We start from the raw sequence: 24,223 nt of genomic DNA, 5'->3' as shown, positions 1-24,223 counted from the left end.
GTTTGAATAAGATTTTTTTTAGCTTTATTTAACAATGCATGGTGTAAGGACTTTTATAGCAATATTTATTTTTAAATATACAGCTGAAGCTAACTGTGTCATCATAATATCAAAATTATATCAAAATAAAATAAAAAATAACAGCTCCTTCCAAAACCATTATTTGAACCAATAACTGAAATAGATGTAGCTGAAGTTTCACGGAGCAGTTTTGTTCACTTATTTGAAGATATGTTAATAAATGACATCTATGATTTAATTTTATTCTGGAGATTCAAATTATTTTAGTTCATTATTTAGAACTAATAATTAAAAAAAAAAAAAACTGATGCTTCGGTGTCAATCTAATTGCTTTAGGTGCATATCTAAACGTGAAAGCGCGTAGCTATATTCCAAAAGGAAGAAGCGTTGTCTAATACCGTCACAATAAACTGATATCAGATACAGAAAGAAAGAGAACATTTTCTCTCAGGTTAGATACATCAGTGTTCCCTATGCAAAATAATTTACAATATCATTGAGATATCTTCACTATATTACATTCAAAATATTGAACATTATTATTGAGATATCAAATGAATTTTTTATGCCGATAGAGTTGCCACCCAACTTTTGAATATAAATATGGACAAGTTGATAAAAATTGGTGGTAAAAAAGCAATAAAAAATGTGCATAGAGCTTTCATTTGAGGCTGTTAAAATTTTAGCTCATATTAGAATTTACCTCGAAGGTGTTAAGGATGATATAGCAGGCATCCCATCTTCCAAATATCAAATTTACAATGGCTCATAAGCAAAAGAAGTGTCCTTTATTAAATTACTCTCTAATATTCGGTTTCTTAATACAATTTTTTTTTCAAAATTCATTATTATTTAAAATAATTGCATTATTGACAGAATATACGACAGAGAGAGTATGGAAAAAGCACAAGATATTTTGAAGCAATATTTTTCTTTTTGCTTATAGAAATTCACTTTAAGAAATTTAACATAAAAATGATGATATATGAAGCATATGGTACCATCGACAAACTAGAATTTTTCAATGGCGATAACTCGCAAAATGTGGCAACTATTCAAAAATGTGACAAATATGATTTTTGTTGCAATCCTAATATCTTTGGAGAGTTATAAATATTTGGTACGATTTGCCCGGTGCCGGTGAAAAACCGATACCATATATTTTAATTTTACCAAAATAAATTGTTTTTAAAAATTACATTTGCTCATTGGATTTATTAGAAGAAAAAGTAAATTGTGTTTTCTGGTTGGCCGTCTGTCTGTAGTTCAAAGGCATTTTAAAACCCAATGTAAGAAAGAGTAGCATGCATGCATTTTATAACTAAACGGATGAAAAAATTCAGAAGAGCTAACCAAGAAAGGCAGTTTACTTTCACATACAGTAAAATCATGTATTAACAATAATTCTGAAAAATAGATAATCTTTTTAATTAAATTTTAAAAGTAATATTTTTATTGAAAAAAATCCTGCTAGAAGCATGAAGCTTTTTAATTCTTTTATAGAATCTTTAACAGGCATTTTAAGATATCGACTATTATGATTCTTTGACAGCTTTCATGGATGGCTTGTATATCGAAATTGATTATCCGAATAAGAGATTATTATGCAGCAAATAGTGTAATGTGAGGAAAAACGGATTTCTGCGTAAAAACCATATGAATACTTTCGACGTTTTCCATGTTTCAGCTAACAGAAAAAAATAGTCGTTGCTTATCTAAGATGATATATAGAATCCTGATTAGTAAAATTTATTTATTTTACAAATAAATTCCTTTTTTTTTTAAACAAACAACCGTCGCCAAATTCCCGTTATGAGTAAAAATAATAAACTGAATTTTTTTTCATTTGAAAATGAAGCTTTTTGTATCGGTTGATGAGTTCTATTTTTAGAAATAAATACAAAAATTTCTACTCCAAATTGGGGATTTTATATCAAATTCTTGCTTACCTCAGCACGAGTGAATGTGGAGGCTCCACTTGCCTAATTTCTTGCTTCAATCTCATTCCTTCCTGGAAAAGAATTTAGACATAAGTACATATATCCGAAAAAAATATCATACATACATCCCAACTAAATCGAGTTGCCTCATATATTTTTAAAACACAGAGTTATTTGGTTCCACATAACTAACTAGAATCAATATACGATGAATAATTTGCTTAAATACTGTAAGGAATTTCATGAATTTTTTTTGATTAATCGAAAGAAACTGATGCTGATAATAAACCTGTAGTATATAAATTATTCTGTATAAAAGAGAAAAGTTTCATTATATTGATATTCATTAATTGTAGGGTTAGGAAGGGTCATTGGGAGCAAGGAGTAATTGGGAACGAGCAATACAATCAATTCTGAGATAATAAGGAATAGTTTCTCATCAATTCAGAAAAAAATCAAGTCATCACTATAATCAGAAATCAGTATACTTGTTCCCAATTACTTTGCTAACTGGAAATCAAACCAATATCAAAGTAATTAGGAACACATCGGGTAAGACATCTATACGCTATATTTAGGACAACATCTGGATAAGACTAGATTTGTAGAAGGCTCAATTATACGCTTCTCAGTTCATTTTTTTCACAGCAATCACCAAAGACAAAGTTTATGAAAAGTTGAAAAATATGAGTAAAAAGGCAAAAAATGCACCTACATGCATAAGATTTCTATAGGAAATTATCAATGCAGTACGCTGAAAAATACTTTTGATTGTATAATACCCAACCACCATTGATTAACCTTATTAAAGATTGTTTTTTAAAGATTAATTAATAAATGAAACAAATTTAATCCTTTGGGTGAAGGAAAAGAATCTTAACCTTTTTTTTTTGGAATAAATCAATTACTAGCCGCCTTCGGCTATCAGCACTATATTGATAAAATTAAAAGAATTACTTTCATCATATTAATAGAATTAATTTAGAAACGTCAACGAACTTTTATAAATAACAGCTTATAACATTAAATGAAAGTTTATTTTAAATTTTTCTTGTACAATAAACATGGAACAGTTTGACTGGCTAGATAAGCAAGCAAACAGGCGAAATTATTTGGCGAAATCGACATAATTGTTAAAGTTGAGGTCTATATCAAGATTTTATTTTGCGATAAATGAATGATGGTGGGGAATCAACGACCACTGAAAGCATATATAGAGACCCTAAATTTTCATATGATATGAAAAATTGAAAAAATTGAATCTATGGTTGAGGAATTGTCTCATTGATTTTGCTAGTTATTTTAAATATACAGATTGCGTTTAGAAGTATTATATTTCCATAAACAAATATTTTCTATTACACATCTATCACAGAGATGGGAACAAACAACATTCAAATCGAATTAATGATAAATGAAATTTTCATCATTTGAGAGGTTAACATAGGAAGATATAATTGTTTTACTTGCCTCAAATGTCCCAAAAATGGTATTTTCATAAATTTAGAATAGTAAAAAAAAAAAAAAAAAAAAAAGATTCATCATATTTTTCGACAAGTTTTTTTTTTTTTTTATCTTAAATATTGAAACTTCTGTTTTACTCAACAACTAGAACGAACTTTGGTTCTCATTCTTTTAAAAACTGTAGTATAACCTTCTGTGTCATTTCTAATCCATTCATCTCCAGGATTAATTTTAAAATATTAAATAACTAATATGAAAACTTTTTTCTTCTTATTTATATACCTTAGTCATGCTATACGTCAAACTTTTAAATCTCTAATTAATACCATTATGATTACTTTTATTTCATTCTAAATCGATATATTCATTAATTTTATAGAATAATATTTTGATAATGTCTTTCTTGCGTTTTCATTTTTTATGCCTTCTTCCCTTAAAATGCGTAAACTATATTATTTTAAAATGACTGACAGAGTAGCAGAGCACCTATTTAAAAAAAGCACGAAAGTAAATGTCTATTTTTATAAACGATATTTTGTTTCCATTGACAGTATATACGTACTGTTAATTTCTATTTCCGTAGTGGTTTGAACAATGCATATTTAATTTGTAAATTGCAGGGCTTATTTTGGCCGTGTAAATTTGTATTCAGAATGCTTATTTAATGAAGAAAAATAGTGACATTTGACTGAATATTTCATTAAAGGCAGCATTTATTTACAGCAAAATTATACTTAAAAGCTCTTTGTTTAACAAAAATTCAGAGCACTTCCCCACAGCAAGCCGATTTTTCATTCCGCACGCATTCTAGGTCAGTAGCTAGCCTCCGAAATGTATTTTAAGGTCTCTAAACTGCCAGACGCAAGATTGTCGCTCTTGAAACTATTTGCTGAAAATAGAAACTCGTGACTAACAATTATCTGGAGCAGTGGAAAAAGTTTTTTGCCGAGTAACAGAGATACGCATAATCAAACAAGAGATTAGACAATTTGTTTAAAGAGATGATTGAAGAGACAACTATACGCATATGGCGCAAACATGCAGTGTAATGAACTATTTCGCACTAAAATAATAATTATTCTTTAATTTATACAGAAAATTTTAAACAAAAGGAATTTTTATTGTACTTAGGAGCCCATTCAGGAACTGTTATTAATATTGATGTTTTTTTTTTTCTTCTTTAAGCAAAGTAAATTCTGGTTTATATAATTGATATTTAGATTTTAACAGTAGAAATAAAAAGCTTTAAATATATTTTTAAAAAGTTCATTTGTATATTTATGTTGAAAAGTAGTGCTTCATTATTTATTTATTTATTTATTTATTTTTTACTTTGAGCAAGCAAGAATATTTTTTTAACCTATATAAGGGTTTTAAAATTTTTTGTTTTTGTTTTTGAAAAAACATGGATCCCTTTCCAAGCGGATAAAAGGATCCCTTTCCAGAAGATAATAATTGTCTTTCTACACTTAGCTCTTTGTTCGGGAGGTACAAATAAAATAAAATATTTTCGTTTAAATAAAACTGGAAAAAAAAGTTTTGGTTGTAACAAAAATCCTTATACATATCATTCTTCACATTGTTTTGGCGAATAATCTTTTTCCTTTCTTAATTCTGCAATCATTCAGTTTCATACTTTGGTTTATATTCTGTTTACTTTTGAGAAGAAATAAATAAATAAAATAAATTATAATAACAATAACATTACTTTAAAAAAAGTAAGCCTGAAAGAAATTTGGAAAAAAAAAATGAAAATGGTTGTTCTGGTTCAAAATTCTGGTTGACTTATATTTTGTTGTGAGACTAATTTCCATATTTTACACATAATCCATAAGTATATTACTAAAAGCGTTTTACAAGACAATTTTCTGATCAAATTGTTGCTATAAAAATAATTAATCCACACAGATTATACATCTATATACACACATAAAAAAAGCACCCAAAAGAAAATAATTCATTTCCAGTTTTTGCTTTCTCTAAATGAAGGATAGCAAGAAATCATATTGTAATCATTAAACAATTCGATATTTGAATGCTTTTGACGTTCTAATAAAAAATAATACAATTTTTACAGACTGTTTGAGAAAAGATAACTCAGAAATACAACAAGCTAGGAAATGAAATTTGGCCTACGGTTTTTTAACTCTTTAAAAAGCTATTTCTTTATAGTCATGGTATATTAAAATATTTTTAGGATTGATATTGACTTAAGAAAAGCGATTCATTTACCTTATTAGATAAATTTAATTTGATTAAATAATTAATTTGTTTAATCAATAATTAAATTACAAATCAAGGCACAGCATTTTGTGTGAGATATGGAACTGAAGCATCTAAGTTTCTATATCATTGAAAGATTTGTCAGAACTTATACCAACCTAGATAATTTCATACAAAAATTGATGAATTTTGTGGGAAGCATATTTCCCATGGCCTTGGAAAGAGTTAAACTCAAACTGTAGGTATCTTTCGGTAAATATAGATATTTGTATTAAATGCTAGGCGAAATGGCTCAGTGGGAAATTGGTCTCTCCATGCACTTATGAAAATGACAACTCAAAAGAACATATAATTAATTGGGTAAAACTAAGCATATGGTTTCATCAGTGCATGTGGCATAAGTTCAGTGCATATAATTTGATATATACTTTCAGATATATATTAAATTTTGGATTATATTCATCAAATATTTAATTTTCTTTTCATCTGTCCATTTATGTGCAAATTTATGCAATAACTATTTATTTGTCAACAGCCATTACAAGCTAGGAAGATAAACTTTAATAAGTGGCTTTTATACCGAACTATTAGAAGTGTATCAAATTTTGGGCAAGATTTGTCGAAAGGAAGAAGTGTTCTGAATTAATATTCGATTCTTTTTACTATATGACGAACCTAAACTTAAAAAAGAACCAAAATTTGGAAGTAATACGAAAAAAACTTACGGAGAATAACTTCATCTGCTCATACATTGTTACGGTGTTTTAAAATAGACAAAATAAGTTCAAATACGATAGGTTAAAGCAGAAAGTTATTTTGCTTATTTAAAAAAATAAAAGTTAGTCCTTTTCCTTTAACAACCGTCACAACAACCTTTCCTTTAACAACCTTTAACAACCATTTAAGTATCATTGGTGAAGATACTAAACCATTGAGACAATTCGGAATAAATTGAATATGATCACTTAAGCAACTTTGAGATTCGAAAAACTTATACGCAACATTTTTTTAAATGAATAAAATCTCCATCCTTTTTCTTAAAATCTAATTTTTTGAAACATTTATTAGATTAAACCTTTGAAAATGCGGGGGTGACATCATTTTCAGCTGAAAATCTCGCGATATCCATCAATAAATCTACCTATAGTATCATGAGGGTATCGCATGAAAACAAACAAAGAAAATAGGCAGAACTGGAAATCGAGATGACGGAAATTGAATAGTCAAATTTCACTGCATTCTAATGAATTGTGCTACACTATATGTGGATATTAATTCTAATTATAAAATTGAATAGAATTCTTCATGCAAATTGAAAAGTAAAACCATTTTGGCTCCATTGACACTAATTAAAGTAAGCTCCATTCAGAAGGATCAGAACGAATTTGATCCTTGAGATCCTCCAATCGATTCCGTTGTCACGCAGAACGGTTAAGGTTAATGTTACTTTGGTGGCAGATTTCCAAGTTCTCGGCTTATTGGATTGTAGGTTTGAGACCCGGAATGCCTGTTGAGACACGTGGCATAAACATGCAAGAGTATGGCCGAAAGATGAAATACGGATTTGGTTAGAATAAATGCAAACAAAAACTTAATCTTTCTTTCTTTATTTTTCTCTTTAGGATACTATGTTTCTACTTTGCTGATATAATTTGTTTGGTTTTGTGGTATGCAGAGAAATTCTAATGACAGATTGGTCAAAGATTGTAACGATAAAAATGGAGAATTAATAAAGGAACTTTCTGTTGACCATAAAAGAATGATTTTTCTCACGTGCTGATTAATATAAGCAGAACAGCATACAAAATTGATTCCATTATGAAGTAGGAAGTGAGAAGTTTAATAAGAAATAAATTAGATTTTTGAATTTAAAATAATGAATTTTTTTTAAAATTATAAATAAATAATGAATGAATTACATGGATGAGTTGAAAAAAAATGAAATTATCGAAGAATAGAGAAGAAGAATTAGCCATATTCAAAGAAGATCTACTTAACAAACGTCGAATTCAGAATTAAAAGTGTAAATATAAAATACAAAATTTATTCTCAATGAAAATGCCTAAAATAGGAATAATTCTTAATGAAAAAAGAAATGCATTTAAAAATTATTCTGTTGAGGTAATCAGAAGAACAGTTAGATGATGACAATTATGGTGCATATTTACTTCAGTATTTCACTCTTAAACTACTGGAATCTCTAATCTAAATTCCAGCTATTTATAGGAAACATTTAATTATATATATCTTTATGTCTATTTAATTATAAATATGTATACATCGATTATTTAATGAATAATTTGAAGAGAACTTTCAAGAGAGAACAGAATTTGTTGGCTTTGAAACATATATTATTTCAAATTAAAATTCAAGCACAGAATTTTGAAATTTCTCTTTCAGGCATAAGTGAAAATTAGCATGAAATGTTATGATTACTTCTTAATTAAGTCTTACATCCTCTTTTCCTTCACTTTTTAGCTAATTTCTTTCCTTTTCATGTTCCTTAGAAGCATTCTAGTCACCATTTACAGATACTTTCGTAATATATATTTAATTATTCATATGTGTGGCTGTGGTTAAGGTATCAAAAATTATTGATACCTTAAACTTGATGTACTGTTTATTCCAATTACGAATGGTTGTAACTTTCTTATAAACAAGGAATCATCGTATTATGTGCGTAACCAAAGTTTTAAGCTTTATTTTGTATTGTATTCAAATTTTTCTTCCTATAGTTGTTTTAAAGGAAATTATACCTATTTGTAATTATTGGAATTGTGTTGAATAAGTCGGTACACGAAGTATTAAACTTTGCGAACTGTAGCTCAAATGTAAATAAGAAACAAGGCATTAGAATTGATCAACCGAAGAAACAAATTAGAAAAAACTTTTAACACAAATAATTTTGGTGATTTTTATTAATATTTTAAACAAAATTGTTGATGTTATTATTGAATTGTATTAATTTTGGGGCAAACATGTTGAATAAGTGCATTTAAAAAAAAAATCAAGTGTTTTTATTTTAGTTCACGGATATCTACTTTCTTAAAAATGAATAGTGCACAAATCTTTATATTTTGCAGGATTCGTTAAAAATAATGAATCTTTGACATGCGTAGAATATATCGAAGAATAATGGAAAGTAGCTATTTAATTGACAAAATTCGCGTCTTATATTGCGATTTTAATATTAAGATGTGCAGTTTTTTAATGGAAAATTCAGTCACAATCAAGTGCATCACAGATACCATAAAACATAGGGTCGCAGGTAACGTTTATTCAGTGAGAATCGCAAAAACAGACGTCGAAAATACATTGAGTCTGGCAAAGAGAATGGCCCTATGAATGCGGGGATTATGAACAAGGTGATCTAGAGGAGGCCTTCTCGTATGGAAATTTTTCATGCGTTTGAGAAAAATAAAAGCAGCGAGCAAGTATTCATTAATGAGCATTGCAGAATGGATGGTCGTTAAACTTCATTCGCAAACAACAAGTCAGATTTCACAAATGTAATTAAAACGTGCTCTATCATGTATTAACCAAATGTTCTGTCGTGCATTTGTCGGCATTCCCTACAGTAAATCCAGAGGAACGTGCTAGGAAAAAACAAGGTACTTTGTGCCTCGGAGGTGTTCGGGCAGAAGATACGGTCCAAATAGATGACACTGCCCAGATGTTAATATCAAACTTGTGTTGTACGTTCGACGAGATAGTGATGTGGGGATTTTCGAGTGATCAAATATTTGCATTGTGCGTGTTGAAGACATCTTCTTTCGTAATGCAGGCTTCATCTGAGAATAAAACTCTAGCTGGAAAGTGTGCATCTTCCTGTGTGTCATCAATCATCCAGCGCGCGAACTCCGCCCGATTTGCGATTTTCATTGAAAAACGTTATCTGCGACCCTATGTTTTATGGTAATTTTTCATCTACTTCATGCCTATTATCCTTGCTGTGAATTTATCTTTCGAATTTGACAACGCTCTCTGCGAACACCGGTACTGATGTTGCAGCGATGTTTTCTGGTTCCCATTTTAGTTTTTCTTAAATATCTTTAAAACTCCCCAATTCTCACACTACACACTTATATCAAATTATAGAATATAAAATTTCTTACATTTTTAAGCTTTTATTTTTCTTCAAGTTTAATACTTTTACAAATATGTGTTCTAAATTACGTTTTCGTTTTCAGTAATTTACGACCCCCTAGATCATCAAATCCCATCCTTTCACTTAAAAAAAATCATAATTGAAAAACACCATTTGTTATTTTTTTATTAATTTTTTACAGTTTCCAACAGTTTCGGACTCCCTATATTTTTGCGATTTTCACCTACTAAACGTCGTTTGGGACCCCATGTTGTATGGTGATTCTTTATCCTCCTGATGTCTACTTTCACTCCTCTGAATTTGTCGGTCGAATTCGGCAACACCCTAATCTAATTATTTGAGTTATATATTGCGAATTATTAGGATTAATATTAAATTTCATAGAAAGGAGTGTCAATAACCGAAGTTTGATTGCCCCATTAATTGCATTATTTATTCAACTTTTTGCAAACTTTCTTCTGAAAATCAACTTTTGTCTATAACTATTGTTCATCATAAAACTAAATGGTTTAAAATTATAGCGAATTCTAACTTAATTACATTATTATTATTATTTTGCTATTTTTTTTTCCATGAATTTTTATTATGTTTAGTGAATGACTGAAAATTACCAGCAACTATTGCTTATTTTTTTTAATTTTAAAACACCGAAAAGGGCTCGGCAAAGTTCGCAATAGACAAACAAATCTGATATAGTCACCACCCGTCCGTGATAACGTGTCTGGAGGGGAGAGGGGGCCACGCATTCCATGTGGCCGTAGCCTTTCGTGCAGTGCGCTCGCGACAGGCGACTGGGTGTCGCTCTTCTCAATAGTGGTGTCGTCAGAACTGGGTGGTACGCCGCTCGATAAGATTCCTTGAATGAAAAGCTCCAGTTATATCAATCGATTCACATTTTCGACTGCGTCTTCAGGATTTTTGACCCGCGTTTGTCTGAACAAAGGCGTAGAAGATTTATCAATGATTAAGTAAATGCACTGGTCATTAGTCATTCAGATTTCAAGATTTAATAATTGGGGAGGTGAATTTATATTCTTGTATTTGTATTTGTTTTTGCTCACGTATACTACAAATACGGTTAAATATTTTTCATTTTTAAATGAGCAAAAATCCATACAATTCAAAAATTACTAAATTTTTTAAAGATAAAATACAATCACAGCGTATTATGCATGGAACTAAGTAACATAGAACCAAGTAATTAATTTTAAGGCATTTTAAGTAGGATTTAACAGATTTCTATCATATTGTTGCTGCAAACTAATGCGGTTAAAATAATAGAAAACAAAAATCTAGCATATCATGTAAACACACACACACACACATACACACATACACACACACACACACACACACACACACACACACACACACACACACACACACACACACACACACACACACACACACACACACACTAACACAAAAGATTTCTATATAATTTGTTTGAAATTACTCACCGATATAATAGTTACAAAAAATATATTGCTTAATTATGAAGTATCGACTGTTAGAAGATATATTTGTATGTCCATTAACAGTTATGAGGTATTTTTGTAAAAATTCGTTTCTTTCCTCTATTTGCTTAATAATAGCAAGGCTTTTAGCATTAGAAATTATTCTTTGAATATAAATAAGGGCATTTAAATAACAAAAATACCGTTATTATCATATTTATAAATAATTAATTATTTTTAAAAGTGCGTAGATACCTCAGAAAAGCATCGGTGTCTCTAAGATTTCAAGGAAAACACATTATTCAAATTGGCAACAGATAGTATCTAGTCTTTAGATATTACCACGATGTTTTTTTTAATACTATAATATATAAAGGCTGGATACTACTATCCTCAAATAGCATGATTCAACATCAAAAATTATTCAAAACGCTGCACACTGCAAAGTTGGACCTAGAGCCATCAGATTTGGCTCATAAGAACTAATAAATTTGGGTGATTAAGTTTGGGTTCTAGGTGCTCACTAAAAAGAGTTTATAAAAATATTTGTCACATTTCAAATTAAAAAAAATAATCGGAATATATATATTTTCATCAAAATCTTTGGATATTATCCTATTATGGCAAAAATTATATTTTTAGAGCACTTTAAAATTCCAAAAGTTAGAAATTTATATACTAATACCAAATGATACCAGTTATACTTCCGTACAAAGTTTTATTTATTTTAACAATTTTTAAAAGCTTATTCTACAATATTTGTCATTTAGTTGCTGTGTTTCGCGTTGTAATGATTCTAAATACATTGTATGTGTGTATACTTTATCGTAGCTGTAATTAAGAGTAATTAGAAAAATATATAGAGAATAAAAAATTAATATATTACTGAAGTATAAAGCATTAGCATGCCTGATATTAACAATTGGAAACTCGAATCTTTTTAAAAATTACTTTTGATACAGATTACTGAATCACGATACAAAAATAAATTTATACTGCTAAAGTTTAGAAATAAGAAAATAAAATTTATACTGAATGAGAGAAAAAAATGACTAGTTGAATAATAATTTGGTAGAAAATATTTTGAAAAAAATTCAAACTATTACCAAAATAAAGAATAAGTTCTCAAATGATCATATTGATTGATTAAAGATGTATTCGCAGCAATTTCAGAATGTTGTATTTGACCAGAAAAATACGTTTTACGATATGCAAATGAAAGATTTGTATCTTGATTTTAAATCTGGTATTCATTTTCAGTTCAAAGCAATTACACCAGACTCATTTCCTGCTCCTACGCTAACTACTGTGAAATGACCGTTTGTCAGGACTGATGATTTCAGTCTTGGATCACAGTGACGCGTTTAAGCGATTCTCTTTCTTTCTTTTTTCAGAACAGGAAGTTTAAATTAATTTTTAATGAGAGCAATTACAGTGGATAATATTAATGATACAACAATGTCTTTTGGCCAGATAGACACGCAGAGATAAATTTAAAATCTTTTCATTGATCCAGGCTTCGAAAAAAAAAAAAAATTGGAGCTACTAAGATCAAATAAATGAAAAAAAAAAAATGTCATGATTTAAAAAGCTTTTGCTGTACACATCCTATTTATCAGGGAATTTCAATTCTAATTTTTAAAATAACTCTTCTGCATTATCCTAGATAAGTTTTATTGGTTATTGTTTTTTAAAAAAATGTTAAAAGTTGTACATTCATATTTCTGTCAAAGTCATTTCATATTCTGTCAAAGCCATGATAATTCAGGAAAAAAAAATGAGAATTTTAACTGTAAGGATATTTCGTATCTCACTGGTTATATTAAGGTATATTATTGCTAAAGAAATTCAGTGACGTTTAAAATGATCAGAACTTTAAAGTATTATTGAACAAGATGCCATAAATAAACAACACACAAAGGAAATTTAAAAGCCATGAACAATACATTGTAAATTATCTTTAAAACTTAGTAAAAACAGAGGAAAAGATAAAAAATAAAATTGAGTAATACAACAGAATATTACAATTAATAACAAAAGAATAGAAAATGCAATCTTTTTTCTATTATTAGCTAGCCACAATTTTCAATTAAACATTTTCGGTAACTTTGTCTTAATTTTTTTTAGCGAAATATTATTTAACTTCAAATTTCAGTAGTCATATAATTTTTAATACTTTAAAAACTTTACACCATTCCATTCATTGTGAGATGCGTTTTCCTAATTTTCTGCCTATATCTATTTAATTTAATCCCATTTTTAATATTTCCCCATACTTAAATTAATTTTTTTATCACTGCTTTCGACTTTAAATTTCATTTGAAAACAAAAATGAATCGAGAATATAATATTAATAGTGTCAACGGAAGCCAATAAGGACAATTTTAACATTTTAAGAACTTAATGATCCATTAATCTAATAATATTATGATTCCATACACCTGATTCTAAATTTATGAAAGATACATTAATATTTTGATATAAAGATTCCATAATATTTTTAATAGCGGATTATAAATTAAAAACGCAAAAATATAGAATTATCAATATTAAAATAAATTTTTACACTTTAAAACACTAATAAAATTGTGTGTTTAAGACCTGTTCTTATTTAAATTTATTTCTATTTATCTTGTCTTGTAATTTTAACAACATAGAATCAATGCTTGTTTTATTTTCGAAAAATAGCATTGGTGAAACTCCTTGGAATGCTCTTTCAAAAATCTAATTTTTTATAGATTAGTTATAATTGATCGACATTAAATATGTTTTTGAATTATTTAAGGTATAATTTTAAATTCAATATGGAGAGTTAAATTTCTTCAAATATTTCTCATCCAAGAAGCGAAGTGCCTATTTTTGTAAAGACGAAATAAAACGTAGGTAAAAATGAAATGCGAATTTATATGCGGAAACTAAAAAATACATTTTGTCATTCATAAACTTTTTATTTCGGTTTTTGATTAATAACAATAATTACTTCTTAGAAACTTTTAAGTCATTAAATTAAGAATCAAAATATTGTTTTAAATATTATCGGCAATTCATTTTATTATTGTCTAGCTTTTTAATTGCCCCCAGCTTTATCTTGACCATTTCAAAAAGACATTCCGTTTTTCTGTATTAAACATTAAATTTTTTTCTTTAATGGCATATAAATATCGTAATGCTTTGTTCGAAAACATCCCTCAAAATGAAAAATAAAAGAATCAGAAATAGGAAACTTTGAAAAGATATCCAAGTAATTGACAATCTTTGTATCATTTCAAAATATGCTGAAGATAAACTTAATTAAAGTAATGCCATTTTTTATTTTCAGATAATTTTAAATAATATAATCAAAAACTTGGAAGTAAGGCACATCTTAAATAAAAAAAATAAAAAAAAATTGGAAAAATGTAATAGCTATTCTTATCCGACGTGAAAGCAATTCAAACAATGATTATGCTTGGTCAACCCATCTTTGCAAGTTTAATATTTTCTTATCGCATTCGAAGCTTAATGGTTCTCAATAAGCAAAGCCGAAGTATTACTAAAACAAGAGAACCAATAACAAAGGGAAGCGTTCACATCATTAAGGAGACTTTAACCTTGGTGAAGGTGAAATGAATGGAGTTTTCACTTATAGCTCTACAAGTATCATCGATTTTCAAGACCAACGCACATAAAAAGCTACTTAGATGAGGATTGTGAAGCCGCTTTATGGTCCAGTGTGCCCCCATTCTTCATAAAGAACAATTAAATGACGGATCAGCTTACAACTAGGATAGTAACCATTAGGTAATTGCATGTAGCGAAAATAGTCAAAGAAATTATTGATGTCCGTGTAAATTGGATTTTATTTTACTTTTCTTAGGATGACATCACACTTTGGCATCAAGTAGTGTCCAAAAGATTGATACTACGCGTTAATCATGATACTTTTGCTATCAGAATTTAAGTTTTAAGAATTGAAAATTAATTTCGTGAAGCACAATATGCGATATAATTAATTATATTTTGATTAATGAAAATATTTAATTTTTATTATCAGGTTTGTTAGATGGTACTGAAACAGAATTAACATTTTTAAAAAGCAATTTAGATAAATGAAAATGCAATTCCAATTTATTTTTAATTCTTAAAAAAATTACAGATTAGTAAAATGAAAAGTATCAAGAGTAAAAAGAATAAAGCTACAAGTCATGATTCCTTAAAATATTGGAAAACCGTACTTGACAATTTAAAATCTTAGAGTGAAAAAAATCAAGTAATCGGCTTAAAATGTTTTATTTTTGGTATTTAAATGAGAATAATGCAATGGTTTTACATTCTGTAATCGACGAGGAGCAAATTTCTTTATGAATAATAGAAAATATATATATTCTGAATTTCAAAAATATTGTTAATTATTTGTTATTATGTTATATATAATAAAAATTTATATAAATTTATAAATAGTGCTTTGTAATTTATAAATAGTGCTAGGCAAATTGCTCTAAATATTAGAATAATATTCAGCTATTTTTAGACATGACATTTTTCTAAGAAACGCTAATCTATGTTTTTAATCTTTCCATCGTTATTGTCTCTAAAATAAAACTCTGATAATTAATGCAAAATCTTGCAATTTGAAATATACTATGAATGATACAAACAAAATATTTAACATTAGAAGTAGCTAAGTTTCAAAATGAAACTAAATACAAGAAAATACAATGTTTTCTTATTATTTTAAATTAATCGCCTTTGGAGACCAGCTGGTTCACCGGGAACATTAACTAATATTTAATTTTATTTGAATCGCATAAACATAACTTCAAGTCCGTGATTCCGTCAAATAGTCTGATATTAAAGCAGTGTTATTTTATTGTAATTTTCATTTATATATCTATATTGAAATATTTATTGTAATTTATATTATTTCTTTGTAAATATTAAAATGACATAAAATTCATTTTCGGACTATAATATTTTCAGATGCCATCTAGTTAAAACACCAAAATCCAACTTAAATTTTAATTAATTAAAATTCTAATTAGAAATAAAAAGATCGCACCTAGCTGCTCATTCCTATTTTTCAAAGTATATATTTGTCAAATATGGTAGCGACAGATCAAACAGTCTGGCCTGCACAGCGCCAACACACACCCACATACAAATTAGTAGTTTAGAGATAAGATGAAAAAGTAAATATAGATTTACAATTTGCTGAAATTTAAATTGTATGATAAAAGCAAATGATAAAAGTTCCAATACCTTTTAAAGCAAATAAGCTCATGAAATGATGGACTATTCTATTATGTTCTCAATTGCTTATTGACAAAAATAATAATATATTTTCTATAACATTTTCAGAAGTCATCTCGAAAAAATGCCAAAATTTTAATTAATTTTTAATTTAAGACATTTTAATTAGATTAAAAAATTATCCAAAGTGCACATTTCCAGATTCTGAAGTATATTTGTGTCAAATTCGGCAGGTTTATGCATGTCCTGTAGTTTATCAACATGCACGCACATACATTCTCTTTTGATTATATATGGTAATAAAATGTAATATTTGTTACGATATGCATAATTTATCAAGATTGAAGCAATTAGAAAAGAGAAATGTTTTAATTTTCCACAGCTTGAAATTGTAGTCTCTTATCTATTCTATAAAACTGCTTTTCAAAATCGAATAAGTAGCATTAATAAAAAAAAAAAATGAAATTTATTTTTCAAATTTTTTGTTTTTAACATGCTTCAGGTACTTTTTATACGTCTAGGTTATAGCAAAAGAATTATAATTTCATTTTTTTATTATATCTAGTGTTATATAATTACTGATAATCATTTGGATTACTTTCTTAACCTTTAAAAGAAGATGTAATTTTAATGTTTTTGCGTTGTAATAACAGATTTGTTATTTCGTGCTTTTCATACTGCTTCAAAATACACGTATTTTCTAACAAACAAAAATGCATTACTATTGATTTTAGTTAAAGTAAAAAATATATATATTTATAAGCAAACTAAATGTGTTTATATTATAAACCATGAGAGAAAAGAGAAATGTGTTTATATTATAAACCTTTTCAATTTATCAGATACAGATGCAAAACTTTTAATATAAAAAATATTTTTCTAATGATCCTTCCTACATTTACACTTTTAGTTTTATGTCTTTTTTTCCATATTTGAAAATACACTATATCTCTACACTATCTCTTAAAAAGCAACATTATCTATCTCACTTTTCTAAATTTTACAAGGGAAGGGGGTGGGAATTTAAAGCAACATTAACAGATATGGCGGAATTTTTTCACGCTAGGTATATGAGACAAAAAATGATATATTAATAAGAAAAAAATAAAGTTGCCACAATTTATTTTAGATTTCGAAATCTATTTTTCGTCTTGTAAAAATTTGGAAAATTGAGATAAGTGATGCTATTTGTTAAACATGATATTGTGTCTAGAATTTTGGGAACCAAAATTGACATGTTACGAAACTGTTTATAGAATGATCATTAGAAAAAAATATATCCTAAAACTTTTAAAACCATATATAATGAATTAACAAGATTCTTTTTTGATTTTATTTCAAACACTATTCAGTTCTCGATTTAAAACAAATTTCTTACTTTAACTTTAAGACAGCTTTTCCGCAGTAGTGTGGTGAAAATACCTGTTCTCTGTAACGATTGTTTTATAGCGAACTGATCAATGCTGCACTGAAAACTGATTTCAGATATTGATGTGATAAAATTTTGTAATTCTTCCAAGCACATTGAATTACAGAGTATAAAATTTAAGACTTTTAGAGGAAGTAGAAATTGTTTTTATATAAGTTTTAAATAGGATTACAATCTAGTTTCCACTATTTTTCTCAACAATTAATGTCGGATAATAAAATGATTAGTACAGATAAAGATTTTTGAATTTTTTTTAGCGATCTCGAAATGTTTCTGCCTTTTTTTAGAGTTTCTGTTTTTTTATAATTAATTAAACTTTAATCATAGTCTGGGACAGTTTCCATTAGAATAATAAAAAATAAAAACTTTCCACTTTATTTATATAGCTCCGAATTTAAAGAAATAACATGACAATAAGATTTAAGACGGCGAGGAATTTTTGCAACTATGTAGTTTTATGTCACTTGTACAAATCTATTTTGTGTTTCATAAAACACAATTTTACTTCTTTGTGAAACTTTTAAAATAAAATTATTTATGAATTGTTTATTTGGTTTAAGCTTGTTTACTTGATTTAGATAATAAATACTATTCAGAATATAGTTTAAAATACATGGCATTTATGCCATTCTAGCATTTTAATGCCAGTACAAAAGAAAAATATATACAAAATAATGCTTAAAATTTACATTAAAAATGCGACTAATATCGGAAGTTTAAGAAAATCTTTAATAATATTTTTTTAATGTTGTTTGACATTAATTATTTCAAATTTAATCACTACATAAACATAATCATTCGTATAGTAACCAAGTTTAATTAATATAAAAATAAGCACAATTAGTTTCCGATTTGTTATGAAAGAAAAGGATCAATGAAAAAGATCAATCAGTTAATGAGCCTAAAACACTTAAGATAGAAACTATTCATCAGGTTGATTTTTTTTTCTCATTTTTCCCCCAATATTGCCTATCTTCAAATCTAAGCAATTCATTCACACTACTGGATCAATCATTTAAAAAATCAAATTAATATTATTTTAATAATCTTATTGATTACTAATCGGTAAAGGATGATTTATATGTGCCCTATAATTAGTTTAAATAGGAAGCAAATAAAAAAATCAATCTCTTTACTTCCTGGTTTCCCTTTTTTTCCATTTCTGCAAAAATCCTATGAGAAGAGGATAAAAGTATTTAAACCCAATTCTCCTTTCTCTAACTAAATCCTGTCATCCTCACCATAACCTTATTTCCGGGTTGAAATTTCATTTTATCCGGATTTTCATTTCTCCCGGATGTTCTGACACCACACACACACACAAATGCCAGCTAGGGAAAAAAGCAGGCTTACGTGCTAGACTTACCACGGTTCCGCCGCTCCATGGCATAAGCAAGCGTCGCTTAAACCTCACAGCCAGAGTATGTACCGGTTCGGTCCTTTAAACAAATTGAACGGAGAGGGTACCTTACTGATTTGTGTACCCTGCTACTGGGCGTGGTTGAAGATGTGTCCAGAAAATATCGCTGTTATACACACTCCGTAATGGCGTCTGTGTGATGCTGCGGACATGATCACTGGGTTCCTCATCACCAAGGGTGGAGTATGGGAGTGCGCGTGCGCAGTGGGGGTGGAGGAGAAAAGGGTGCTCCATTTTTTTCCTCTTCTCTCTCGCTGCTGTAGTAGTTACGTAAAATTGGGGAGATTTCAAGACTGGATGTTTTAAATTTTTCTTTCAAGAAACGAAGCCTCTAAAGTGTTCTTAGCCGTGTAATAAATGATATAAGTAGTTAAACGGAATCGCATTTCAGAATCTTTTCCGTTGGAATGATGCCTAGAAGGAGAAATTAACTACTGGTTTTAGACTTGTTTTCCCATAAATATCATTACATATGTTAACGACCTTCTATGAAAGTACCGTGCTATTTGGAAATTTTATGCATTTTGTATATTTTATTAAAGCTTTTAATTTATATTTTAATTACATTTTGAGTTGCATTTGTTGACATTTGTATAGAGTGAGTGCTAAAGCAAAGGGAATGGTAGATTTAGACATTTCGCGACCCTAATCAGTGTACATCATGAAATTCTGATAAATAAACTGGTAAATTTAATTTTTAACTGAATCAAAATATTAATGAGTTATTTTTGGTGGTTTTTTTATTTTATTAATTCTGTGAAACATCTATATTTATTTATTTATTTATTACTAATCAAGATAGCATGCCATCTACGTTTGTTTATAATATTACAGAAGTAGATTTTCAGTTTTTATAAATTAGTTATAACTAAGTGAAGGAATTGAAACATATAGAAATCTGATTAATTATACTTGACAAAAATTTAATGTTGTCTGAATTTTTAAGCTTCATTGAATTTGTATTTTTTACAAATTAATTTAGCAATCAAACTAATAACATTTTTTAATCAATTTCTTTGCTGCTTTCAACCAGTCTGACAGCTCTAAGCAACAACCTAACCCTCCTAGTTGGAAATCCACCATTAAATAAATGCATACAATTGCAACAAAATATAAAACAACACTTGTTTTGGAATCACATTTAGTAGGTTGTTGCATTCTTCACAAATTCTTACATAATCTGTCAGAGGTGAACTTTTAATCATATCATACTTATGGAATCATTAATCTATTTTTGTCTTAAACGATATTTAGTTAAATAAATGGGCAGTTGGAAAAAAAACCCCAAAACATTATCCTTGGAATAACACCTCAGGAAGAGATCAAAATGCATTTAATCTTGATATTTGGATTAAGCTTTACAGTTGAATCTCATCAGCTGGAGTGTGAGTGGAGCTTAACGGAGTTAGTTCAAACTATGTAATCATAGGAATGCCAAAATAATTTTGAAATTCTAAATACGAAATTCACTGCGAATTGTTATGCGCTGCATTATGACGTCACACCCTTTTCCCATCTGCAAGATGTTTAAAGAATTCCAAAACTCAATTGGCATGTCACATTTAATATATATCGCAAGATCTTGATTCTACTTAAGTGTGCATATATAAAATATCAGAAAAGATATTTCATTTGTAGTAGTTAAGCTTATCAATAAAATGAGTTAAATCATACACAAATATGCTTGAATTGTATATCCTTTTCCCCTTATAAGTTGTGCAGTTGGATAACACTTTTAATATTCACTCTAATCTAATCAAAAATACGTAAGTCTTATCCCAATAAAATAATGGATCGATCCATTATTGCTAGAAGTAATACTAAACCTTCCTTCATTTTTGTGAATATTACTCCTGATTTCCCGATTGGATATAAGACTGAATAAGAAATGACAAAACACCAGCAAGCTTGCTATAAAGAAATAGAGATAATAAGCTTTCCTTGAATAAAGAAGCTAATCCATATTTAGCAGATTCCCATTATAATGGCACTAACGAGATTGTAACATTGATAATATCTGCCTAAAGGCCTTTATGTATGTATTGTAATGCAAATGCATATGGAAATAGGATACGTCTATGACGTTGCAAAGGGGAATTTGCTTTAGAAAGGTTACATTATTAAAACTTAGTTATATTCTTAACCTCCAGTCCTCGTCTTTTATAGAAAACTCATAACGAATTTAATAACTTCATTATTTTGTTTTAATTATTGGTTTCCGAAATGAAGAATTTAATTTCCATAGGCATTTTTTTTTTAAGAAAGCAGCAATTTATTTTCAATTCCGGGGAATAGCGTTTTCACCGATTTAAATAATGGAGGAAAATGAATAAAACTTCAGTTTCAAAGCCTAGTAATAAACTTCTACATGCACAGGCTAGTTATACTCCTTTTTATGAGTCTAATATAATTCTCTCTCCAAAATGATATTGGAAACAATTTTTCACCCAAATCTTAGAAAGTAATAAATCATTTTCCGTTCTTAAAACAATATGAATTTCCTTTATTCAATGCATTCGAATATACTCCCGCATTGTAATTTATAGGCAAAGAAGATTTAAATGATGGGGGAATGTTTTTACAAAATTTATTCAAATCTTTTATATAAGACTCTTTGTTCGCTAATATCATCTCTATTATTAATAAAGATGGCTGGACCATTTGACTTATAACACCTACATCGGCACATGTTAAATAAATATGCACTTAATTTGGCACATATATCTTGGAGGGTGGCAATGTGCACCTCAGAGCGTCTTTTGTTTTGAAAATTTTAATTAAAATTTTGATTAATGAAAAATTAAAATGAATTTTGTTTTTTTTAAGCAATAACTTTCTATAATATTATTGAAAAACAGTTAATATTATTCCATTTCAATTTTTTTTAAAAAAATGTCTTTTTAATTATATTAGTTTAATTAGCAAATTTTTTTCAAAATTTTGGAGATTTTTTTTAAATATTTTTTTTATCTAATTTTTTAATAATAGATTACATTGTTGCTCGGAGGTTCAAATCATTTTGAATATTTTATTAAATATTTAATAGCGTGATTTTCTTCAATGATTGAAAGTTAAAATAAATGGATTCTGTTCAATATCTAAGTAGTTTACAGACAAAAAGTTGATTTATAATAACGCAAAATTTAGAAGATAGATGAACTTCCTGCATAGCTATAATGTCATGTATAGAATGAACAGAACATATGAGAGACAATCAAAATAACAAGGCTTTATTGTCTAACATGGCGGAATAGTGAATATGAATATATATTTAAATGATTTATCTGAAATTAAATATAACCAATATAACCGGCGAGCAATCTGGTCGGCAAATGCGACTAATATTAATAATAATATTTCACTTTTTTTTGTGCCTTTTATTGTGTTTTTTATTGTATTAAAGATAGTTGGAAACCATGTTACACATTATCAATTAGAAAATGGAAAAACTTTTCATAGAATGTATCTATTACCCAAGAATTATCTTTATTACTTCTGGGGTCATTCTCGTTTTTAGAGTGTTTTGATGAAATTTACAAATAATTTGTTATATATATATAAGGAATTTAATATGCTTTGTTTATTTATTTACTGTATATAAAAATCTTTTAAAAAGTAGAAAAATTAATTTAGTAGAAAATTTTATCAAAAATAAGCAATTATTTATTGAAATCAATAACAATTTAACAAATTACAATTAAAGTCAAAAATTTTTTTGCTTTAAGATACAACGAAGTTCATTGTTCAAAATATTCGACTAGTAAATTATAAATGAAGTAAAATGTATATTTATTTATCTCCCCAATATACAAATAATATGAAAATGTTCCACGGCATTACAATTTAAGTTTGACAAAAGAATTACAGCAACCGTTAATCTATACTTATAATAAAGCTCAATGTGTGTGTGTGTGTGTGTGTGTGTGTGTTGGCGCTCTACAGCCCAGGTCATTTGACATACAGCTATCAAATTTGGTACATGTATACCTTAGAGGTCGAGAATGTGCACCTGGGGTCCCTTTTTTTGAAATTTTAATTAGAATTTTAATTATTAATTAAAAACTAACTTTCCCGCCAAAAGAATCTTCCATTTTCCCCACCGCCAACTTTTCCGCCAAAAAAATCTTCCATTATCCCCAGCGCCAAACGAGAAAGGCTTCCGTTGTTTTTTTCTCCCAACAGTAATGAGGCTAGGGTTAAAATTTTTCGGCGGATTATTTCAATCGGTTCTGCTTATTTTCTTAATGTTTGATGCATTTAAAATTAAACATTGTTAATGAATCAATCTTTCAGATTCATTCTGAAGTACTTTTGAATTAAAATAAAACAGAATAAAGGAAATTAAAAATTTCTAATCCGCATAGCGTTACCCCAACTGGCGTAGAAAAAATCACGTATTTGCGTTACGTAACCGGCGAAGAAAATTCACGCATGCGCATTCTGTTCTGATTGTTGCCATGACAACATGTATATGCTTATAGTTTTAAGTACAACGTTTTTTAAGTAGTTTTTTTAAAACCTGTTTTCAACCGTTTATTTTAAACGATTCGTTTTATTTTCTTAGTGTTTGATGCATTTAAATTTAAACATTGTTAATGAATCGATCTGCTCATAATGAATCTAAGAAAATTTTGTTGACCAACTCTTGAGATATTACATAAATTTAAAAAAATATTCTTTAGTGCCCATAAAGTTTAAACGCTGAGTGACTCTATTTTCAGTAATCAGATTATAAAAAAATGCTTTGTTTCAGTAAAAAATATTATTATATTAATTGAAGATAAATTCTTTGCACTTTAATTTAAAGCATAAATTCTACGGGTGCTAACAGAAAATGAGAGAGATACATATTACGTTATGACTGAAGGCCTTTATAATATTATGAATGAATTATATGATAATCAAAATTTGAAGTTTTAAAATATTTTGATG

The 24,223-nt window shown here is 28.1% G+C and overlaps 1 protein-coding gene across 3 annotated transcripts in view; it reads right to left on the bottom strand.

The window, feature by feature from the left end:
* LOC129965936 (uncharacterized) overlaps positions 1 to 24,223 on the bottom strand; it is a 76,896-nt gene that overhangs the window by 23,696 nt on the left and 28,977 nt on the right. The window contains exons 1-2 of one of the 3 annotated variants that reach the window (XM_056080235.1): positions 19,225 to 19,467; positions 1,971 to 2,032 (exon numbers count right to left, since the gene is read on the bottom strand). In XM_056080235.1, the coding sequence (XP_055936210.1) occupies positions 1,971 to 2,026 (56 nt within the window). In that variant the 5' untranslated portion in view covers positions 2,027 to 2,032; positions 19,225 to 19,467. Of the gene's footprint in view, positions 1 to 1,970; positions 2,033 to 19,224; positions 19,468 to 24,223 lie in introns of those variants that run through there. The other 2 variants (XM_056080233.1, XM_056080234.1) reach the window with 2 other exon arrangements.

Source organism: Argiope bruennichi, chromosome 4 (assembly GCF_947563725.1).
Source record: "Argiope bruennichi chromosome 4, qqArgBrue1.1, whole genome shotgun sequence".
In the NCBI taxonomy this organism is placed as follows: Eukaryota; Metazoa; Arthropoda; class Arachnida; order Araneae; family Araneidae; genus Argiope; species Argiope bruennichi.
Note: the sequence above shows the minus strand (reverse complement) of the source record. Positions and strands in the feature narration are given on the sequence as shown.